We start from the raw sequence: 22,279 nt of genomic DNA, 5'->3' as shown, positions 1-22,279 counted from the left end.
CTGATTTACCCTAATTTTAATTTCAATTTTTTCTTTTTCATTTGTATGGTAAACATTAAACATTAGTGCTTTATCAGTTTTTGTCATTTTTAAATACATTTTGCTTAGACTTTGAGAGTCATAAGGTTTTATTTGTTTTGTTTTTGATTTTGTTTTATCATTTGTCACTATAAATTCAGGTTGGTCTTGCACTTGCAGTTGTCTTCCTGTCTCAGCCTCTCAAGTGTTGGATTCTGTCGTGTGGTATCATACTGGGCTCCTTTTCTCTTTTTAAATGTATTAAGTACATGCCTACTTAAATCTTTGATTGGATTATTATATACCACAAAATTGGAATTGTTTGATAAAGTAATGAATGAAGATTTTTCCTTTTCTTGTCTTAATCATTTTATATGTGTTATATGTGTATATGCTTGTGAATTTCCCCCTTTTTTTCAAAAATCTTTTTTCAACAATTTTTGCAGTACTAGAAGTAAAACCCTGGGCCTTTCAATTAAACATCTGTATACATACAAGTATTCTAACACTGAGCTACATCTCCAGTTCTTTCTCATTTTTTTAAATCACTATATTACAACTTTGCCTCTCTAAATTATTATTTTGACTAATTTTGTACGTTTTCATTATTACTTTTATCAATTTAATTATAATTTGTCCTTTTTGTCCCTGTTGAAATAATAAAGGACTTTGGTGTCACATTCCGTTTTTTATATAAAATCATTTATTTGCTCTTCTCTCATTGTGCATGATATTAATTACTCTGTGATACTGTATATGAAACCTCAAAATTTGTACATAACTGAGCTTTGTCATTGTCATGTGAATATCTAGACTTGGGCCTTTATCACCACAATCATACTCTATGTTACATAAATTTCCACTTAATTTAACATAAATTTGTACTGGTTTAATTAAATAAAGGGTTGAAGAATAGGAAGGGACTGTTCTTTGTAAGTATCATTTGTCTGTACACAGAGAACCTACTTTATTAATGTAATTCTTAATAATATTTTCATGACTCAGTCAAAATGAGGCAATATTAGAAGTCTGGGGAAATAGATGGCTCAGATGGTTGAGTGTTTCTATGCAAACATGGAAACTTGAGTTGGGTTTCTGAGTGCCTATGTGTAAAAATGTGAGTACCAGCCCTGGAAGCAGAGATAGGATGATGCTTTGGGGCATACTGGCCAGACAAGATAGCTGATCAGTTGGAATGATTGTTGGTGAGAGACTCTGTCTCTAAAGTAAGGAACACAGTGATTGAGGAAATGATCCGATGTCAATCTCTGGCCTTCCTGCTCACTTGTAAACATGTGAACACAGAGATATTTGAACACATATAAACATTTTAATGCTAGAATAACATAGTTACCATAATTATTTTTAAAAAGAATTAACATTATTATGTTCACTCATGACATAAAAAGAAAGTATTTTTTCCTCGAAATTAGAAAAGCATGGACAAAAGTTAGAAGCCACTAGTGATCATATGCAATGGCTTCCCTTGTCAAAGGAAAGTAGTTTCGTGCTACTTTAGCAATATAATGGAAAAGATTTAACTGCTGACATTGTGTTTACCTTAATGTCTTACAGTAGTGTGCATCTCATTTTTGTTATCAAACATGAAGCATTCTGCCAAACTTCAATCATTCAGTATACAAGTTTAAAGCCGCAGCATTGAGTTTTTCATATCACAGGTCCAAATGTTTTACTTTTCAAAATAATCAAGGTAGCTATGTTATTCTACCATGGAAGTTAAGTATCCGTAGCATCTCTTTAAAGAACTGAGTGGTTTACAATGGGGCCTGATATACTGTGTTCTCACGGAGTTTTCTCCGTTACTGTCCTCCTTACTTTTGAGACATGGTCACTCTCCAACACATATATCCAACCAATCAGCTAGGCTGTCTGGCCAACATGCCCCAAGGTATCCTCCTGTCTCTGCTTCTACAGCTGGTATTAGAATCATGTATCACACACCCACGTTTTTACCTGTTAGCACTCAGAAACTCAACTATGATTTATGCAGAGTATTATTCTATGGATCGTAAAAATTGCCAGGTTAAAAAATGATTATTAGAGGCAAGTCTTTGCTGTAATAGGTGAAGGCAATTGTTCTCCCTAACAAAGGGGAAATGAAGTGAATGGTAGTTCGTGCATAAGGCATATCTCCCAGTGTGAAACAAATGTGACTTGGGGGCAATAATCAACATATTTAATTGTTGATAACTAACCAAAAGTATATTTTGGTTGGGATATTAAATATCATAAGACTGAGTTATTCAACATAATAGCAAAGACTCATGAATTTAAATCTTAACTTGTTAGAATGTCCTGGTAAGTTATTATTATACTTTATTCATGATTAGCTAATGTAGTATATAAGTATATATAACTTTATTCTTTTTCTCTAAGAACTTGCAGCACTGTTTAGTTGTAGTCTTTTCCTTTTTCTAATCGAAGATGAGTTGTTAAGAAAAGATTTAGCAATCTTTACACTGATTTTAAAATTTGACGTAGTTGTCAAATGTAAATAGTTGTCTCTGTTCTCCTATGTTGGAGCATTTAATCTTTATTGGTGAAGTGATGATGCATACATATTTTATGTCCTTAGTTATTATGCAATAAATTTTTACTAAATCTTGAAAATTGTGGTTCAATATGGTTCCACAACTCTGTAAGCCCACTGAGGTAGGACGATAATTTCAAGTTCAAGACTAGTTTGTTCTACATAGTGATTTCCATGGCAGCCTAGGCTTCAGAGTAAACACTGTCTCAAAGCAAAATAAAAACAACAGAAAATAAAAGGAAAAAAAGTTGATATTTCTGTGAAGATAGATAAGCGGTATATTTTATAGATGTTAGATAAATAATAGGGGTAGGTGGATAAAGATGATAGGTAGGTAGATAGGTAGTTGGATAGCTAGATAGATACATAGATAAGTAGATAGATAGATAGATAGATAGATAGATAGATAGATAGATAGATAGATAGATAGATAGATAGATAGATAGATAGATATAGGCAGACACGTGCATGCATGCATGCATACATACATACATAACATACATACATACATACATATATACATACCTAGATACAGATATAATGATAAATATCAACTTTGATTCTAAGGTTTCTAATAAGGCAGCCCTTGTTCAGGATTTGTGGGTTCTCTTCAGAAGAGTAGACCCATACATTTTAAACAGCACAATTTACACATTACAAGATAAATCTTGTTTTCATGTTGGATCATTCTCAAAACTGGGAATGTTTGTTTGCTGTTTTGGTATTGTTTGCTCCATTTTGAAGTAGAAACAAAGAAGGACACATCCTTCTGTCTAATGTCTCATAAGCTCTTTGGGGTAACCAAAAGTAAAAGTGCACCTCAAGCACACCCATTTCACCTAGCAAAGCTCAAATCTTGGTCCTCAAACACCTGTCAACAGCTATTTTCTGAACCTTGTGTTTGACGCAAGAGAGGACAGAATGACCCTGCAGCGTTGTATTATCCACTAATGTTCCTCCCTTTGAGACAAGGTACATGGGCATTCTTTAGCCTTATGCAATGCTATCCTTCAATGTTTCCATTACTACTGTGGTGTTGCTTATAATATTAAAAATATTTGATAAATACAATTATACCAATTAATTCCTATTAAAGAATTTTCCTCTAGTTTTCTCCTGGGTCTGTGGCCTATCTAATTTCATGTTCTCAGCCCCTCAATCTTGGGGTATGGGTTCCATCTCATAGAGTAGGCCTTAAATCCAATCTGATAGTGATTGTTTATTTCCACAACTTTTATTTCAGTATTGCCATAGCTTTTCTTGCATGCAGGTCGCCATGGTAGATGTAAGGCTTTGTGATTGTGTTGGTATGTTCCTTTCTCCTCTGGTAACAGGCAGAGTAGCTTCCAGGAGAGTGAACACTAGTCAGTAGGCATGAAATCCCTTAGTGAACACCAGCTTGCTTCTCTGTGTTCAGTGAGTTGTGTGAGTTCTGTCTTCAGCAATAGGGCCTTACCATCAGTTTGTGGAAAGCAACTACTAGTGCTGTTCTGATGAAGGAACATAGAAATAAAATGACTCCTAACTATATTCTGCTATACTCATAGATAAGTGTTTTGCCCACATCACAGAGAAGCTTTCTCCTTCAATAGATGGGACTACAGAGACCCACAACTAGACACTGTACAGAGAGTGAGAAACAGTGGAATGGTCATGAATGGTCTATCTCATCAAATCTTTCCCCTTCAGGCTCAGAGCACTCTGCAGAAGAGAAGGTAGAAGATTCCAAGAGCTGGTGAGGATGGCGAAGAAGGCAAGGCCACAATAGGACTGACACACATGAGCTCACAGAGACTCTGGCAGCTGGCACAGGACCTACATAGCCTTAAACTAGATGGATCTCAGCACTGAGAGGCAAAGGGACAACAGCCCCAATCTCTAACCCAGAAGCTATTTCCAAATGATAACCACCATTCCGCAAAGGAATACTTTTCTCCAACAGAGGTCTCACTGTATATATAAACCACACTCAAAGACAGGTCTCATGACCAGCAATAGATGGCCAACACAAAAGAAATTCAGTAGTATTCTTTGGAAGTTCTTTTTGTCTCATGATGCTTTGGGCATTGCTTTAAAACCTTACAGGTTTTTTGCTTACATCTTATAGCTTAGAGTTTTGTGAGATTTCTGTGTGTATGAATATGTGTGGCTCTGCATCTATATTTGTTTCTGCATCTATATTTGTATTTTTTTTCAGTTTGTCCTTTTCCAGTTTGCCTGTTTTTATTTTATTTTAGTTCTTCTCTTACTCTATGTATCTGTCTCTGTCTCTGTCTGTCTCTGTCTCTGTGTCTCTCTCTGTCTCTTTCTCTCTCTCCCCTCCCTTTCTGTAGATGCCTGCCTGTTTGTTTTCTTATGAGAAAGATCAAGCAAGGATGTGGAATTTTGTGGGTGAGGAGATGGGGAGGAGTTTGGTGAGGAGGAACTATAATCAGAATATATTATATGAAAAAAATATATTTTCAATAATAAAATTCTTTTCTTTGTGGTGCTGGAAATGAAATACAGTCCTATACCATATGTTAGTTTGGCAGTCTACCACTAATTTCCACCCCCAGCCACAGCCTTCTTAATATATTTTAGGGTTCTGCTAACAATTCCTGTAACTTTCTTGATGTTAGAACAATTTGTAAATGCATCTTTCTTCTTTAGGTCTCTTTGCCTTATAGGTGTATGCCTAATGTTACGTTCCTTGATGCACAGGTTGGCATAATCATCTCCCACAGTGTGTGTTTCCATTTCCCTGCCATTTTGAAGTAAAGATTAAACGTTTAGTGTTGAGCTCAGTGGTAGAGGGCTTAGCTTGTAAGCCTAAGGCTCTGAGTTGGGTCCTCAGCACTGCATAGAAAGGATGTTGTGGAGAAGAAGCTTGGCTCTGAGCAAACTGAGCAAATCCCTAGAAAATGTCAAAGACTGGGAGACACAAGTCACTGCCTTCTCTTAGTAAGGTACCAATGAGCTCCTGTAGCTGAGGCAATAGTTTCCTTCTGAATCCTTGTGAATTGACCTTCTCTAAAGGTGCTTATGAGCAGAAAGAGGAGTGTTTAGGCATAAACAGACACTCAGAGGATGAAGTAGTACTCTCATGATGAAGTGGTGCCCAAAGAAGGAAGTAGATTAGTGATGGACATGCATCCTTATTTGTATGACAGCAGTGGCTCCCAGAGGCTTTCTTTACCAAAAACAAAAACAAAACAAAACAAACAACAACAAAAAAAAAGTTTCGTGTTCATGAGGAAGCAGCTGGAATCACTTGATTATATAGCCCCAATTCCTAAATTCATATCAGCAGTATTTTTGGAGTCTTTGTTCAGAAGTTACAAAGTCAGTGAGAATGAAATATTAGAATGTCTTGAATGTGTTTCTTCAGATTTAACAACAGAAGTGATGAAGTTGATGTTCTTTAGAGATGATGGTTCTAGAGAATGCTAGAAGGAGCTTGTTCACTCAGCAGAGTGATTACAGAGACTCCTGGGTTGTGGGAAGAAGGAGAAAACCTGAGCAAGTATTATCTACTTTCTTATACCATTAAACATGGACAGACCCATGGGTACGGTTGCAATTTCAGAGTTGTTTGTGTTGCTTTGTAGAGCATTATAAAATAAATGTGAAATAGACATGAAGGAAATTGTGAATATCCTCGTTTCCTCTGCCCAATCTTAATCTCCAGAGTCACCGCTTTAATAGTACTCTGTTCATGCTAGAAATCATTAGTTTCTCATATAATAATGACAAAGACTTTTATAATTTTTAAAAATGACATCAACCCAAGTATATTTTTCTATACTGTGCATTTTTATTTAATATTTACTGACTAGTTCCTCTGTTAGCATAACTGGGTCTTTTCAACAGCCCTGTGATATTTCATAATATAGGTATACCACAGTGTATTTGTTTATGATGCCCTTTAGTCTTTTTAAATTTAGGCTCAGTAGATTTAGAATTATTTTTCTTTTTAAAAGCAATGCATGCCTACTAGTACCAATGGTTATATAAATATATACATATTTACATGTGTATATATTTAAGTAAAATAAATATTTTCATCCTAAATTATTTATACACATTTATATATGTGTATTTTTAAGTATATCTTTTTGTCCTAAATTATTATTATTATTTTAATATATATGAATTCTTTGCATCCATGTATGTTTATGTTATACCAAATTTGTGCCTGGTATCTGCTGAGAGTACTTTCACCTCCTGGAACTGAACTTTCAAGCAGTTGTTACCCATCAATATTGGTGGTGGGAATTGAATCCCTGGTTCTCTGGAGGAGCAGATGATGCTCTTAACCACTGAGCCACCTTTCCAGCTGTCTTTTCCTCTTAATCCTAGCATCTTAGATTAATCTTAACATAGTACTCTGTGCTTGCGAGATGTAATCACATTCTCCAAATTCCTGTACTATTATTTTTGTAATTACTATTTCACATATCTTTTTTCATCAATTCAGAGTCCTCTATATGAATTTTATACAGGATTCAATTTATATGCTGTATATATTACAATTCAATCATTTAATTAGGTCAGCTGTTAAACATTATGGTTTCCCAGTTTCTTTGTTTCTTATATTTCAGAAAGTTTTGTTTCTTGAAGTTATATTTCTGAGGCAGCAAATTTCTGACTTACATATAAATCTAATAGAGAGTTTTAAACCATATTCAGAGGCATGGATTTTCCCAGAAATGCATGAATTCATCTAACAGCAGTTCATTAAGTATGATTTCGAACTAAGGTATTAAATCGCTGTGCACTCCTGCCTCCTTCTGGATTGTGAAGGCTATTGCTGTCTTCTAACAAAAGAGACCTGAGCAGAGGGGACAAGAATGTTGTGAGGAAGGGTAGCACATGTGTAATATCTTGTTGTATTTAGGAGCTTTGGAGTCAGCCACACTTTGCATACCAGTTTTTCCATTGAGCAGTGATGAGATATTGCATAGATTTCTTTTCGTCAATGAGTGTCTGCTGTTTACTCTAGAAGATAGAAATGATAATGGAATCTTCTTCGTGATATCTTTGTATTAATATAGATACCGCACATAATATCTGGCACATGTTTTTTTTATTATCTTTATTTAAAGTATATGCCTCTATGTTTGAGTATCTACAGTAATGTTACAAGGTAACTTATTTTACTGTCATATAGTAGTGTTTACCAACACCTTTATGACAAGCCAATTAATATCAATTTTTATCAAACACATATTGATCATCTCACAGTCTGTGAACCCAGGGCCCTGCACATAGTAGGCAGATACTCTACCATTAACCTATGCTGCTAATCTTTTATCCTGCCTTTTGTTCCTTGTTTTGTTTTGTTTTTTAAAGCATCTCACGTACCCCAGGCTCGCCTCAATCTTGGCTTTGAATGACCTTGAATGCACCAAGCTCGGGGTAACCAACAATTCTCACTGATCTGTTAACCCTCTCCTTTCCCCAGTCTAAGCTAATGCCCCTAGTAAGCACTCTGACTGACTCGTCTTTCTTTTCTTTCATCTCTCACTTCTTATGATCAAAATAATCATGATTATTAATTTTCATCACCACATAAGTATTTCTGTTCTCTCTCCTTCACATTGTTCATGCCAGTTAGGCCTGGTTTAGGCCCTTATCACCTCTCGTTCGAGCTGTTCCGACAGTTTGCTCTTAATTGGATTCCCTGTGCTTATTTGTGCTTTCTTGTAAGGCATCTGCGGAGCACACTGTACTCAGTTTAAAGCTCTCTGGTGGTTGCTTGTCTCGGTTGCCATAGAGCCTTCCCTGGCCAAACCCCTGTTCTCTTCAGCTTCTAGGCCTCTCTCCACTGCCTAGTTTTCATCATCTGAACTGACAGTGATCCCTGGCAGTGCCCAATAGGCAGGGACCCCTGTCTTCTCCCACCCCTTCCTTGCCCAATTCCCTGTGGTGCTTTATGATGCCTCATGTGTCATTTCTTCTAGGAAGCTTTCTCCAAGCCAGAGCCCCTAATCCCTGTTCCCACAGCATCTCCATATGCCTGTCTTGATGCTTTTAGCATATTCTATTAAAATATCTAATTAGGGGTCTGTCTTCCCATATGGACTCTAAACACCTCAAGGGCAAGTATTATTTATTTTCTCCAGCAACCAATCCACTGACTAACACATGCCAGGAATTCAATGATTATTTTTTTTAACTGAACAGTTTTCTTAAAATAAATCAGTATCAGAAGGTATAATGGTCTACATGGGTAGCTAACTAATCAATTTATTAATTGAGCCCCTACCATTTAAAAAATATTTTGCCAAGATAAATGGGGATTCCAAAATGAATAAAGTCTTTGCCTCCCATCTAGATCAAGAAATAAAATATGAATATATGAAAATCTACCAGAAGTTATGCAGACAAGCAGTTGGAGAATGCTGGAAAGAAAATAATTCAACAGGTAGGGGTCCTTTCTGACTTCAGTTCAGGGTGATCAAGATGAAATAAAATCATTTTAGTTGCAGGGTGAGCAGGTCCTGGGGTCTCTGTGACAGAAAAAGATAAGGAGCTGTGCCTGGTGTCTACAGTCAAAGAACAAGTATAGGCTCTAAGCTTAAATACTGCTCTGAGGGATGTATGCAAAGGCAGAGTTAATCAGAGAGCTGGAGCATTACTGCTCAAGGCTTCTGGGTTCTCCAATCATCCATGCCTGGAGGTATACCTAAAGGCTGGTTCTGGGGCTCAATTCCGTTCTGACACATACTCCACCTACTCTGTGCTGATTAACTACTAAGATTTTATTTGGGGAAACTACTTTGGACTACTTTCCCCAGGAACTTTCCCCTGAGATTTGAAATCAATTTGGTGCTTGATTTTGTAGAGTATCTTAAGGGCTTTCAGCCCTAAGTGGGTTTGAGGATGGACATAAACCAACACTCAGACCAACCAAGAGACAGAGAGACAAGTGTAGGGCCATGTTAAATAATTACTAAATGTTTTGTGTAAGGCCTCAAGTCCATTAGGAATCCCAGGAAGGGGAGCAACCTAGAAAAAGTTAGACTGAAATCTTACAATCAACAGAAAGCTTTTCTTTCTTTCTTTCTTTTTTAAAGGTTTATTTATTTTATGTATATGAGTACACTGTAGCTGTCTTCAGACACACCAGAAGAGGGCATCAGATCCCGCTACAGATGGTTGTGAGCCACCATGTGGTTGCTGGGAATTGAACTCAGGACCTCTGGAAGAACTGTCGGTGCTCTTAACCACCGAGCCATCTCTCCAGACCCTCTTTCTTTTTCTTTCTTTCTTTCTTTCTTTCTTTCTTTCTTTCTTTCTTTCTTTCTTTCTTTCTTTCTTTCTTTCTTTCTCTCTTTCTCTCTTCCTCTCTTCCTCTCTTCCTCTCTTTCTCTCTTTCTCTCTTTCTCTCTTTCTCTCTTCCTATCTTATCTGTCTATCTATCTATCTATCTATCTATCTATCTATCTATCTATCTATCTATATCTATCCATGAAAGGATTTTTCTGTGTAGCCTTGGCTGTCTCATTCTAGAGACCAGGCTGTCTTGGAACTCACAGTTCTACCTGCCTCTGCCTCCCAAGTGCTGGGATTAAGACCAGCACCACAACTGCCTGGTAAGATTCTGGTCTCTTTCATTTTTTAGATTTCTTTTCTTTATGCATATGAGTACACTGTTGTGGTCTTCTTGCACACAAAAAGAGGGCATCAGATACCACCAAAGATGATTGTGAGTCACATTATGGTTGCTGGAAATGAACTTAGGGCCTCTGGGAGAGCAGTTTGTGCTCTTAACCATGGAGCCATCTCTTCAGCCAAAGATTCTATTCCAGAGACACTGTGTATTCATGTTGTCTGCAGCTGTTCTCCAGTCATTGGGTTACATTCTCCTTAGCAATTCCCTCTTCATGTCATAGCTGCTTGCTTGTACCTCAATTCAGAATAATCAAATATGCCTTCGGATAAGCTCATAATCATAAGAGGAATGGGCACAAAAACCCAACACAAAATAAAACAATAATATGAAGCTAAGGAAAACATAAGCAAGAGTTTTAAAAGCAAGTGTTTGATATTTCAATTAGTAACAGTACTATTGTTTTCAGGCTTTTGAGCAGAAGTATGGTTTTTATCTCAGTGGCTGGACCCTTGGAGAAAGTCACACGTCAGCTCCACGTGCAGGCACAGAAGTCTTCACCTTAGGTGTCTCTCTAGCTGATTCTGATGCCTAGCATGCTCACCCCTGATTGAACCATGGAGCATGGGGCCCATCTGCCTTCCTGGCTGTTGCACATGATACTTACACAATGTATCTGATTCCTTTGTGCTTTAGACATAAATGCTAAGATTAGTACTTCCCTCCCAGAGCAGGGAGACAAGGGGAAGAGTGTGGGGATGCTTGAAACGATATTCAACACATTGTAATTATCCTATAATTTTCTTCTATTAGTATTTCTAGATCTTGGTATTTTAAGAAAGGCTCTTGTATAAATTATACTGTGTGTACTTGTGCTGATTGATGACCAAATATTGCTCATATTTCCCTAAAATACCTCTTACAGATTTAAAACAGTCATAAAAATCAGCTTCTGTTCCCCATGCCTGCTCTTCACTTGAAAGTGGCACTGGGACTGGTTTATGCAGAGGCTCTATTCACATTGTCCAATGTCCAGCTACTGCCTTTAGCTTTAGTTTCCTTGTTGCTGTCCATAACAGAAAGCTAGGAAGGTGAGAAAAACATTATATATTGTTTTTACTATGTAACCTATATTCAGTGATTTTAGTTATGAATTCTTCTGTCTACCATTTAGTATCTCATTCCCTTTCAGCCATACATTTGCACATTAAGCAGCAACTAATCTGTGATTAGTTTTGCTTTCTTATTTTCTAGGTGCAAAGATGAATGTGTAGTTCCCCTGGCTTTTAAAAGTACATACTTTAGACTTTGCTAGGAATAGAGTTTCTGGTTCAACTACTTAATTTACCACTGTAGTCCAGCAGCCACAGTAACAACACGGCCAGTATCATGTGCTCCAGTGAGGCTCAATGCACACTGAATTGGTGAAACTTGAATTTTTTATTGTTTAAATCCTTTGAAATATTCCTCTCCATTTGTAAAGACTTTCCCATTTATAAAGAGAAAGACTACAGATAGTCTTTCTAAGGGAAATTCCAAACTGGGATCTGGGCTATAGTGAATATAGTCTGAGGCATTGCACCTGTGAGTCACCCCACCCTGCTTTGGGACCTTACTCTGCATCTCTGTCCCACAGTGACTTGTTGCATGCATTGCAGGCACAAGGCAAATCTTGGTTAATTACCAGATTAAACCTACAAGAAGACAAGACGCTTTCTGTGGCCTTTCAAGGAAGACAATGGAAAGATGGTTTCTGTCCCCAAGGTGATCCAAAGTCATATGTGAAATAGGAAGGAAGTATGATTTTACCTTTATGGTGTCAGAAGAGTTTTCTAGGTCAGAAAGGCAGCTAAAAGGGTATGGTTAACTATAAAACTTACTAGCTAATGTGCCATCACACCTGGGAAATACCTTCACTACCTCAAGGCCTGTGTCCTCTGACACAATAGGATTATGAGCACAGCTTTCTAGGTGGGTACCAGAGATCACTGCTGTTGTCTCTTTTTAAAGTAATTTTAACAGACTTTCATAGGCATTATGATTTTCTCCCTAACCAAAAGAAGTATGGAGAAAATTGTATACTTTGATTTTTAGTATAAAAGAGGGAAAGTGTTCAGTCTCTTTTGAAAGTTATGATTCAGTTAGAAAATATGTCAGGTCATATACAGGAGTCTCTTAAATCCATCTTTTTGATGTTGACATTATTTTTATTCACACACTAAATTTTTAAAATTAATTTCAACATGTTTTATTAAGAGCTGATAATATAACTTCTCTACTATGGCATTATCCCTTTAAAGGTGAATTATCAACTCTTAGATACAACCGTAGGCTATAGTAAAAGTGAATTGCTAACATACTTAATTTTTTTCTATAGGTTAAATTTCATCATAAGAGAAAGTAGCACCTATGATAAGAGGTGTAATTAACTGAACTCTAGCAAAACTTTAGACTGAGAAAGGGATATTTAGGGAGATATTTTATTAATAATGGACCATTAGCATATAATACTTAAATTTAAAACGTACTTCATTAAGTTAGAGGTGTCTTTTTATCATGACATTCTTTGAACAGATCATATGGGAGTTAAACTCCCTTACAACTCAGATTCAAGAATTGTTCTGGATAGAGTCCTGTCGTTCGGCTGCAATTGATGTGACCATTCTTTGATGTGCTCACACTGATTTCTTACCAGATATCTTGCTCCGACTCTTGGACAGACAAAACAAACCAAACAAGAAAGACAGAATACAGAAAGGAGTAGAGTATCCTGCCTGGTCAAATAGCGAGAACTCTGATCTCCAGCTAATTGTAACACCAACCTTTTCTGCCACAGAAGGCAGAGTAGATTGTGAGAGAATTTCGTTATCATTATGCAGTAAGTGTAGGTAACTGTGCATGGAGCCAGTGCCATCTGAGAACCGTAAAAGGGTAACAGTAGACGCAGTTTCTCTTCACTTTTTCTCACTGGCACACAAGAATAGCTTCAAATGACTCTATCTCCACCCTTTGTTAGGTCTCCCTGCCATGTGAAGCAAAGTGATATTAGCTCTGTGGTCACTCTTAGGGGTGGAGAGAGGACCTCTTTGTCAAGCAGAGGTTCTTGGTAGGTTGAGAAGACTGATCTGAAACACTAGGACCCTCTCTATCCACACATCCTCTTGTTTAGGTGATGACTGCAAGTGCTGAGTATAGGTGCAAAATTTACTCTAATGCCTATCTAATACCAAAACTATCAGGAAAGAAAAGGTAAAGGCAAAAATGTGGGAGCTGGTAAGATAGTAAAGTGCTCTACTGTTCAGAGTTGAGGACCTAATTTTGAATTCCCAGGACCTAACAAAAAGGAAGATGTGATAGCTGTGCCTGAAACCCCAGGGCAAAGTAGGTAGAAATCCAAAGATCACTGGGCAAGTGTCCTAGCCAATCAATGAACAGCAGTTTCAGTGAGAGACCCTGTCTCAAAAACCAAGATGAAGAGAAACAGAAGAGCACACTCAACATTGATGCCCAGCCTACATATGAACTCTCAGGCAGGTATACAATGTACAACACACATACAAGCACACACACACCACCACCACCACCACCACCACCACCAACAACAACAACAACAACAAATAGAATAAATGTAAATGAATATACAGATATGATCTATATTAGCATTCCACCCTTTCCTAATAGAGCACTCTAGTTGTCATTTACCATTATAAAATCAGTAGCCATTTGACACTATAATGCAATTATCTAAGTTCCTGAAAGAATTAGTGTGTTAATTGTTATGTCTTGGTACATTCCCTACCCAGAGCCCACTCTAATAGTCTGTTGAGAATATTCTACTTAATTGTAATAAGACATTTAATTCTATGACTTGAGGACAGCAAGAAGGAGGTATGAGGTAAAAGCTAGACTGGATTTATTCTTTCAAAGAAGTAGAGACTAGTAGTGACTGCCAAGTCTTCATAGTGAGAACATCTGAAAAACTCTGACAAATCAATTCAGGAAGCCAAAAATCAAATGATCAAAGCTCATTTCCCTATTTCTTAGAATTATCTGCCAAGTATTGTTTCCATGGACATAGATGTACAAGTTACATTAGAATCTAAAAAGATGATGAGTACACACAATAATAAACAAATAAAGAGTATTGTGAAGCTTTGGCACAGTAGATATGCAAAAGAAGGTGTGGGTGGCACGGCCACTCAATATTATGGATGATTTCCTTGAGGACAGTAACAATATATTAAATGGCAGTGCTTAAATAGTCACGGTGAAATGTCATGTGCTGTCTATAATTATGTCTTTCAAATCTCTCCTATTAAAATGTTACATGGGAATTAATATGAAATAAATTGGTATAATTGGTACACAGCAATTAATATAAAAGTTAGTGTACTCTAGGTATTATATGGATAGAATATGAATATTAAAGATTGTCAATATGAATACACATTAATAAAACACTAATATTTTATCAGCATATTTTAAATAAAATATAATATCTTTAAAAGCTAAGATATAATTATATGATTTATACCTTACCTCTTCTTCCTTCAGCCTCTTCCATGTCCCTTCTCTACTTCTTACTCTGTCAAATTCATGGCTTATTTTATTTTATTTATTATTTGATACATATATACACAGACACACATACAAACACACACACATGTATATATGAATCCGTTTAGTGTCGCTTATATGTATATGATTCAGAGCCCACCACTTACTATTAGATAATCAGTTATGGGACATATCTCTGGAAAAGACTAATTCTCCCTTAAGCTGCTTTGTTACTTGTTTACTTGTCTAGGGGTAGAGCCCTGTAAGAATTTCCTCTTCCATGATAGCATGTCTACTGGTGGTATCATTGTTCAGGTCTTGTTAAGCAACCATGTTGATGAGGTATCATGCATTTAGCTACTGTCTCATTTCTAGGAGACACAGTCTTACAGCAGACTGCCTGGTCCTCTGGATTTTTCAGTCCTGACTGCTTTTCACTGATTTTCCCTGAACCCTGGGTGTCAGAATTTTGTAGTAGACGTATATGTACCCAACAGTCAGTTGTCCTCTGCATTTTGACCAGGTGTGGCTTTGTGTAATTGTCTACATCTGGATGAAGTGTGAAAGGTATACCATGTTTGTAAGGACAAGCAGTTAGGAATTATGCTTATTTAGTAGAGTGGCCATGTAAGGTTTGCTTCTAAAATTCATGACCTTTCTGCTCTAGGTAGTTGCTACATTGCTAGTAGTAGCCTGACTTTCCTCCTGTTGAGTGGGGCTTAATTCCAATTAGAGAGCTGTTGGTAATTGTCAACAAATGAGTGCCACTATTGCACATAGAGGACTATCTTGCCATAATGGACACTGTTGGAGTTCATAAGCATTACACCTGAGTCAGATTATTGATTGTTTTTCTCCAACGGCAACTGGCATAGTACCTTTCGGTACCATGAAAGCTAGTTTTAGGGATCTAGAGATCGGGAAGAGACTAGATACAGTTTAAGTACTCAAAATCCAATGGCCAAAGGATGACCTTTGAGGTGTCTTCAGCAGTAGGGATCATCTTTAATCTCTAGGAGGAAGCAAGGAGCAACAGCTGTAGCCTATCTTATAATGGTAGTCTCTTGGATGCCCTTAACCAACAATTCCAAAGATTTTTCATGACTGGTACTGCAGATTTGTTAGATAATCTATGGCTCTTGTGGGGAACATTGTAAGTCCAAGTAGCATAACTTCATTCCAGCATTTGAGATACAGAATTCAAAACCAAGCTGGTCTACATTGTGAGTTTTAGGGCAGCCAGAACTATGTAGTGAGACCCTGTTTAAAAAAATCCAACCGACTGAACAAATAAACAAAACGACAAAAAAGGTACACACATGCATACTTACTTACATGTACTATATGTAATTTTACATATATATAAAATAATGATTCCTTATGACATTTCAAAACCCTTAAATGACTTAAAAATAATTCATTTTCTCTTTGAAAATTGCTATCATCATTTTGAACCAGTCTTTTGTGAAGGCACTTGGAAGATAGTAGGAATGTAATTGTGCAGACAGAAAGATCTGGGTTTACATGTGGTAGGAGGTTGTAGGAAATAGTTCTCCAATGCATAGATACAATGTGACATGCTAACGGATTAAATGAAAGTACCTGTGAGGTGAAGCAGATGTATCGGGCACTAGAGCAGGCTTTTCAGAGGAGGGGCCAATAATATGTAAAGTGTATGATACTTCCCGCCTTCCAGCTGCTGTATAACTCAGCTAAACTTCATCAGCTACAAGAGATGAAATAACGCTTGAAGTGTCGCACAGTTAGCAGGAGATGGTGCCTGGCTTTGAACTCAGATTCCATACCTGAGTTCCTATCTGTACTTCTGATAGCCATACTGGGCTGGCAACAATGCATCTTGTAGTAAAACTTGAAGGGAAGCCAGCGAGGGAGGACTTTCTCATTTGCACATGTAAAATGGACTGACTACAGGTCCTTGGTGATATTCCAAGCTACTGACAAAATGGTTCTTTTCAAACTCTGAGTAGTGGTGTTTTTGTTCTGCTTCTCTCCGGCTGTAAGAAGGAACCCAACTTTGGCCTTCGAGTTCCACCTGAGGGGACGTGGGTACCGCAGAAAGTGCTGCTCATTCTCTGCCCCTGTGCAGCCCCCGCTGACTTTGTGTTATAATAGTGTTTAAAAGTTTCCTTTACTGGAACAAATAAAATCCATTTGGATTATGTCATGAATATCGTCCAGAGTAATAAGACTTTCGGTAGCATTTGTGCGTCGCCTCTTTTTACATCACTTGTCTGGTGGACTGAGAATTCCTGCTCGCTGAAAATGGATCCATTTACAGTCAATAACAGGGTGGCTAATGTTCCTCCTTGGGAGAACTGAAATGTGTTCCTTTCATCCTATTATCCTGATCCACCAGCCTCACATTATCTGATTTTGCAGCTTCTCATTTTTCTCTAGTATCTTAGTGCTATTATTAATAAGAATTCTGTTGCTAATGGTTTTGAAAATAATACGTGCTTTCAGCCACTACCTGTATTTCTATGGTTTCGTCTGATGTAGCTGGAGTTTGATATTTTTCCAAGGGCTGCCTGTTGCAGATCCGTGTGAGGAGCCCTAATATTTCTCTAGTTTGATTTCCATTGTGATGCATTTTACTGCAAGACAGCAGGATTAATATTCTGTCTAATAGAGAGTGAGCGAAAATGCTTTTAATATGTAGTCTATAATCTACATTCCTTATTACTATGCATCCATAGATACATTTATATAAATACATATATACATGTGTATACACATACACACATTTAATTTTAGGGCAAGAATTCTAGAATACCTTGAGTATGTTTTAAATAATCAGTTATTTTTGTAAGGAATGATTAAAAACTTAACATGTAAAATCACATTTTAGAATAAATTTTAGTTCACTGCATATTGTATCACGTAGATTTTTAGATACTTTTGTCAGACAAATACTGTAAGATTTCATAGAATGCCATCATTTTTTTTATTTACAAATTTAATTATTTACTGCTTTGAAAAATACCTTTATTTGTTTTCAACCAAATCTATCTATATCCTAGGACCATGAGATCTCATTCTTATTTTTTGTTTTTATTTTTAGCAAGTTATTTTTAATTGTTGTATGTGTGATTGTGTTAGATCTTGAAATATAAATGAAGACACTGGACAGTTTCTAGCCTCAGGGAGAGATTTTTTTTTCTGGGAATGTCTTTGAAGAACTTGTGCTAAGAGTTAGAGAACAAGCTTAATCCATGCAATTTTTACAAGCATTAGAACTCAAGTTCCGGGCTGGAGAGATGGCTCAGTGGTTAAGAGCACTGACTGCTCTTCCAGAGGTCATGAGTTCAATTCCCAGCAACCACATGGTGGCTCACAACCATCTGTAATGGGACCTGGCACCCTCTTCTGGCCTGCAGTCACATATGCAGGCAGAATGCTATACATAAAATAAATAAATCTTAAAAAAAAAAAAAAAAAAAAAAAAAAAAAGAACTCAAGTTCCATCAAGACTATGCTGCGTGTGGCTGCACAGGTTTGAAATCCCACCCTGGGGAGGCAAAAACAGGAAGACGTGTGTGGTTTGCTGGCCAGCAAGCTTGGTAAGCTCCAGACCAATATATCTCTGCCTCAAAGGAGGCATACAGCATTCCTGACGCTGATGTTACTCCAGCCTTCATCTGCATGCACACACACACACACACACACACACACACACACACACACACTTCTACAAATACTTAAACATGCACAGATACACACTCAAAAAAAATAGGCCTCTTTATCTTCTAACAAGTTTTTCTGTGTTCATGGTAATTGCATGAAATGTTCCTTTCAAACTTTCTTCCACCTGCACCACATTTTTTCCAGAAATAATTAAGACATCATTGTAACATTACATTTTAAGTTAGCATAAAAAAGGAAGAAATGGTTTTCTTTATGACGGTTTCATAGGTGTAGGTGTGTGTGTGTCTCTGTGTGTGTGTGTTTGTGTATGTTTGTGTGTATCTGTATGTATATGTGTATATCTGTATGTGCGTGTGTGTCTGTGTGTGTGTGTCTGTGTGTGTATGTATGTGTGTGTATTTGTGTATGTATGTGTGTGTATCTGTATGTGCATGTGTGTGTGTATATGTGTGTATCTATTTGTGTGTGTCTGTGTCTGTGTCTATGTGTGTGTCTGTGTATATATCTCTGTGTGTGTATGTGTGTGTGTGTGTGTACATGTGTGCATGCGTGCGTGTGCGCATGCATGTACTCTTTGTTCTTATTCAGCCTCCTTCCCCTCTGCTCCCAAATAATTGGCCATAATGGAAGGTGGGAACAAATGAGATGCCACAATGAAACTCCTCATTTCTTATATTTTAACCTAAAAATTGAGCATGGATAAAGTGGAATTTCATGCAAAGTTATTTGTGTTTTTGTACATCTCCTTTTCAGTTGACTTTGTAAAATCATAATGTAGGTGTACTGATACCTACAGTATAATTGTCTAACACAAAGGATTCTGTTTGTTTATTGTTTTGAGACAAGGCCTTGCTATATGGACCAAGCTAACCTTGAACTTGAATCACGATCCATTCCCAACATCATTGGAGTATATCGATTCATAGGCCTGTATCACCTAACCCCACAAATATAATTCTTTTCTTCTTATTATTTTAAAAATCATTATTAGGATTATACTTATAGTTATTTGCAGTGCTGAATGTTCACCTGTCTTTTGTACATGGTTAGTAGGATCCTGGACTATTCTTTCCTTTCATAGCCATACATGGTCCTCAGATACTTTGCTTTAGCTCTTAAACTGATTTTGTAGATAATTTCCACAAGAAAATTTTAGGATACATTAATTAATTTTCAAAAATAACTCTTTAAAAGTATCATGTTGTCATTAAAAGCAACAGTTTACAAGGGTTTCAGAAGAATACTATCAAAATGAGCCACACACTCAGAGTGAAAGGCCTCCCGGGGAGGAGAAAGCCACACTGCACACAGAATGACTTGTCCTCACACAGGCTGCCTGGGGCTACTTTCCTGAAAATCTCAAAAGTGAACAAATCTGGGGGTAAATTGGTTGATATTCTTTGGCCAAAAAAGGTTGAAAATCATTCAGTTTTAAAAGTTGCAGTTTATTATAGAAGTAAAGTATATGAGTTTAAAAATAAAGTATAGGATTTCATAATGTATTGTAAGAGATGAATTATTAACATAACGTAGGAATTTTAGCCACCTAACCCTTTGTTATCACTTACAATCACTGGTCATCGATGATAAAGTCTTTCTCTAAATTAATATTTTAATTTTTCCCTTATAATATTTTCATTTAAATGAATGTTTCTTATACATAACATGTCTGAGCTCTTCATATAAGCAAAGCAATAATTATTAATTATTAATAATTGAGTTGGTTGGCAACTCAATTGTTAACAACTATTAATTCAATCAGCAATTTGGTTTCTTGTGTATAATCATGTATGTGTAAGCTTCATTGAAAGCAAAACAGTTTCATTATAATGTAAATAATTAATTAAATAAACCAATAATTTAATCAATTAGTAAATGAATGCTAAGTTGTCTCAGTTTGGAAAGGATGACACCTCGTTCTCTGCAGATGAAGTTTTCTGAACAGGTGATTTGAAGACAAATGAACTAGCATTGTAAGATGAGAAAAGAGAATAATAATGAATGGTACAAGACTAATTTCTGCTTGAAGACATCTTGTCCTGTGCTGCTGAGTGACAAAGAGTCTAGAAAGCACAGTAATAGAATTCCTGAGGTAAAGTTGAATCACATTGGTCCTGTGAGACAGTGTGGAAAAAATAAGTAAGTTTGGGGAAATGCATTTCCATCCTTTGTGTTTAATTTTGTTTTAATTGGCCTTTCACCTAATGAATTTATCAAATGATAAATAAATATGATATGATAAATGATATCATATCAAATTATTTTCCTCATAAATTAAGAGCCCTCACAATGTCCCTTGGGAGAATTCTAGTCTAAGAATGATAAGAAATAAGGGCTACTAATTAGTGAGCCTCCTCAGTGATCTTTGCTTCTTTGGGACAAAAATGATTAGATTTAGGTCATACATATTATATGGCCTTCTTTAATAACTTATAGAGAGTCATAGAATTAAAATGGCCTTGCCTTTAATATTGTTGTTTGTACAATACAAGGCCCTTGTAACTCCAGGCCATAAGAGTAAGTCCTCATCATAGAGACTCCACAGGCCCCTACATGATTTTGGACAAGTGGCAATTAAGTTATAGTGTGTCAACTCTTGGGGTTGTTTCTTAAGATGCTCCTTTGCTATTCTGTAATCATTTGTAATACTTTAAACTTCAATTGGACTCAAGTAAAGTCTTCTATCTCTGTTTAATTTCAGATTACACTATTGAGTCAGCTTGCCTAGTGTAGCATTAGAAAGGATTCTTAAAGAATTTGTAAGTTGTTTTTAAAATCTGTGAGGTCCAAAAGGAGCTTAGGACTTTAAAAGGTTACTGGCTGTTTATTTGCAAATACCACACTTAAAAGAAAGAAAGCTCTGGTGACTTTAAGAACAGTTGGACACCCAGGCCTCATCTGAGAACCCCAAGTCCCAGTGAGAGACTCTTCCTAAGCAGAGTAAACAGCTTCCCCGGGCACTCAAGGTTGGCCTCTAGTTTCCATGTATATAAAAGTGCATACACACACACACACACACACACACACACACACACACACACACACACACACACACAGGGTGATAAGAATAGGTTTACCACTATATGGGACATGCTATGTTCCTTTGTCTTGTCCTTTGGAAACAGCGTTTTTAGAAAATTTTGGTTATGAATACTGCTTGTGAACCTGATGTACTTGTGCATCTTTCTAGAAGATAAGTAGAAGATGAGCTTTTTTGATATGGGGTTTTATATATGTGGGACTATGGTTAATGTGGGGATGAGTTTTTGTGAGTACTTATAGATATTTCTTTACTTTTTAGAAATAGGACTCAATTCCAAGATGGGGTCGGTAGATAGCTTTCTCAGACTGCCTGCAGGGATGAGATGAGAATTTTGGTTGGACCTCGTGGAAATGCTATGTTATATAGGATTAAGTTTGATTCCAGTGTCTTAGTTTTTAACTGAAGTGAAATGGATTACCTGTAAAGTCTCTGAAGCCTTCCTTCTAAATCCACGTGAGGAAAGTAATCTGTTTTTCACGTGAATTCATCAGCTCCCGAGTCAGTTTCTGAGTGGTACTCTTCTTCATGGTTTCTGCTAAAATTTCTGTGCTTATTGTAGTGAGCAGTACAAATTTGTTAGTTACAATTAATCCTTCTAAATACATTTTAAGAAATGGAGTTAATAAAAGAAAGATCATTTGAATCCTTAATCATATAGTCAGGTGTACCATCTGGTGATCCATTTCTAAAATAAAAGCAATGAATTGAAGTCCAAGGTGCCTGTAAGGGGTCATTCTCCACGCTCCTAAATGTCTCATGTTTTCTGCTGTCATTAAATGACAATGTGATTTGACTAGCACTGCAGCTATGAGGAAAAATACCAATCTTTGCTTAAGCTATATTTGTG

At 36.8% G+C, this 22,279-nt stretch overlaps 1 protein-coding gene across 1 annotated transcript in view; it reads left to right on the top strand.

Moving 5' to 3' along the window:
- Positions 1-8,314: 8,314 nt before the first annotated feature.
- Kiaa0825 (KIAA0825 ortholog) overlaps positions 8,315-22,279 on the top strand; it is a 383,014-nt gene continuing 369,049 nt past the window's right edge. Inside the window, exon 1 of the mRNA XM_032899100.1 lies at positions 8,315-8,978. Coding sequence (XP_032754991.1) covers positions 8,861-8,978 — 118 coding nt within the window. The 5' untranslated portion in view covers positions 8,315-8,860. The remainder of the gene's footprint in view (positions 8,979-22,279) is intronic.

Source organism: Rattus rattus, chromosome 3, assembly GCF_011064425.1.
Source record: "Rattus rattus isolate New Zealand chromosome 3, Rrattus_CSIRO_v1, whole genome shotgun sequence".
NCBI classification, from domain to species: domain Eukaryota; kingdom Metazoa; phylum Chordata; class Mammalia; order Rodentia; family Muridae; genus Rattus; species Rattus rattus.
The sequence above is the reverse complement of the archived record's forward strand: the minus strand, read 5'-3'. Positions and strand labels throughout refer to the sequence as shown.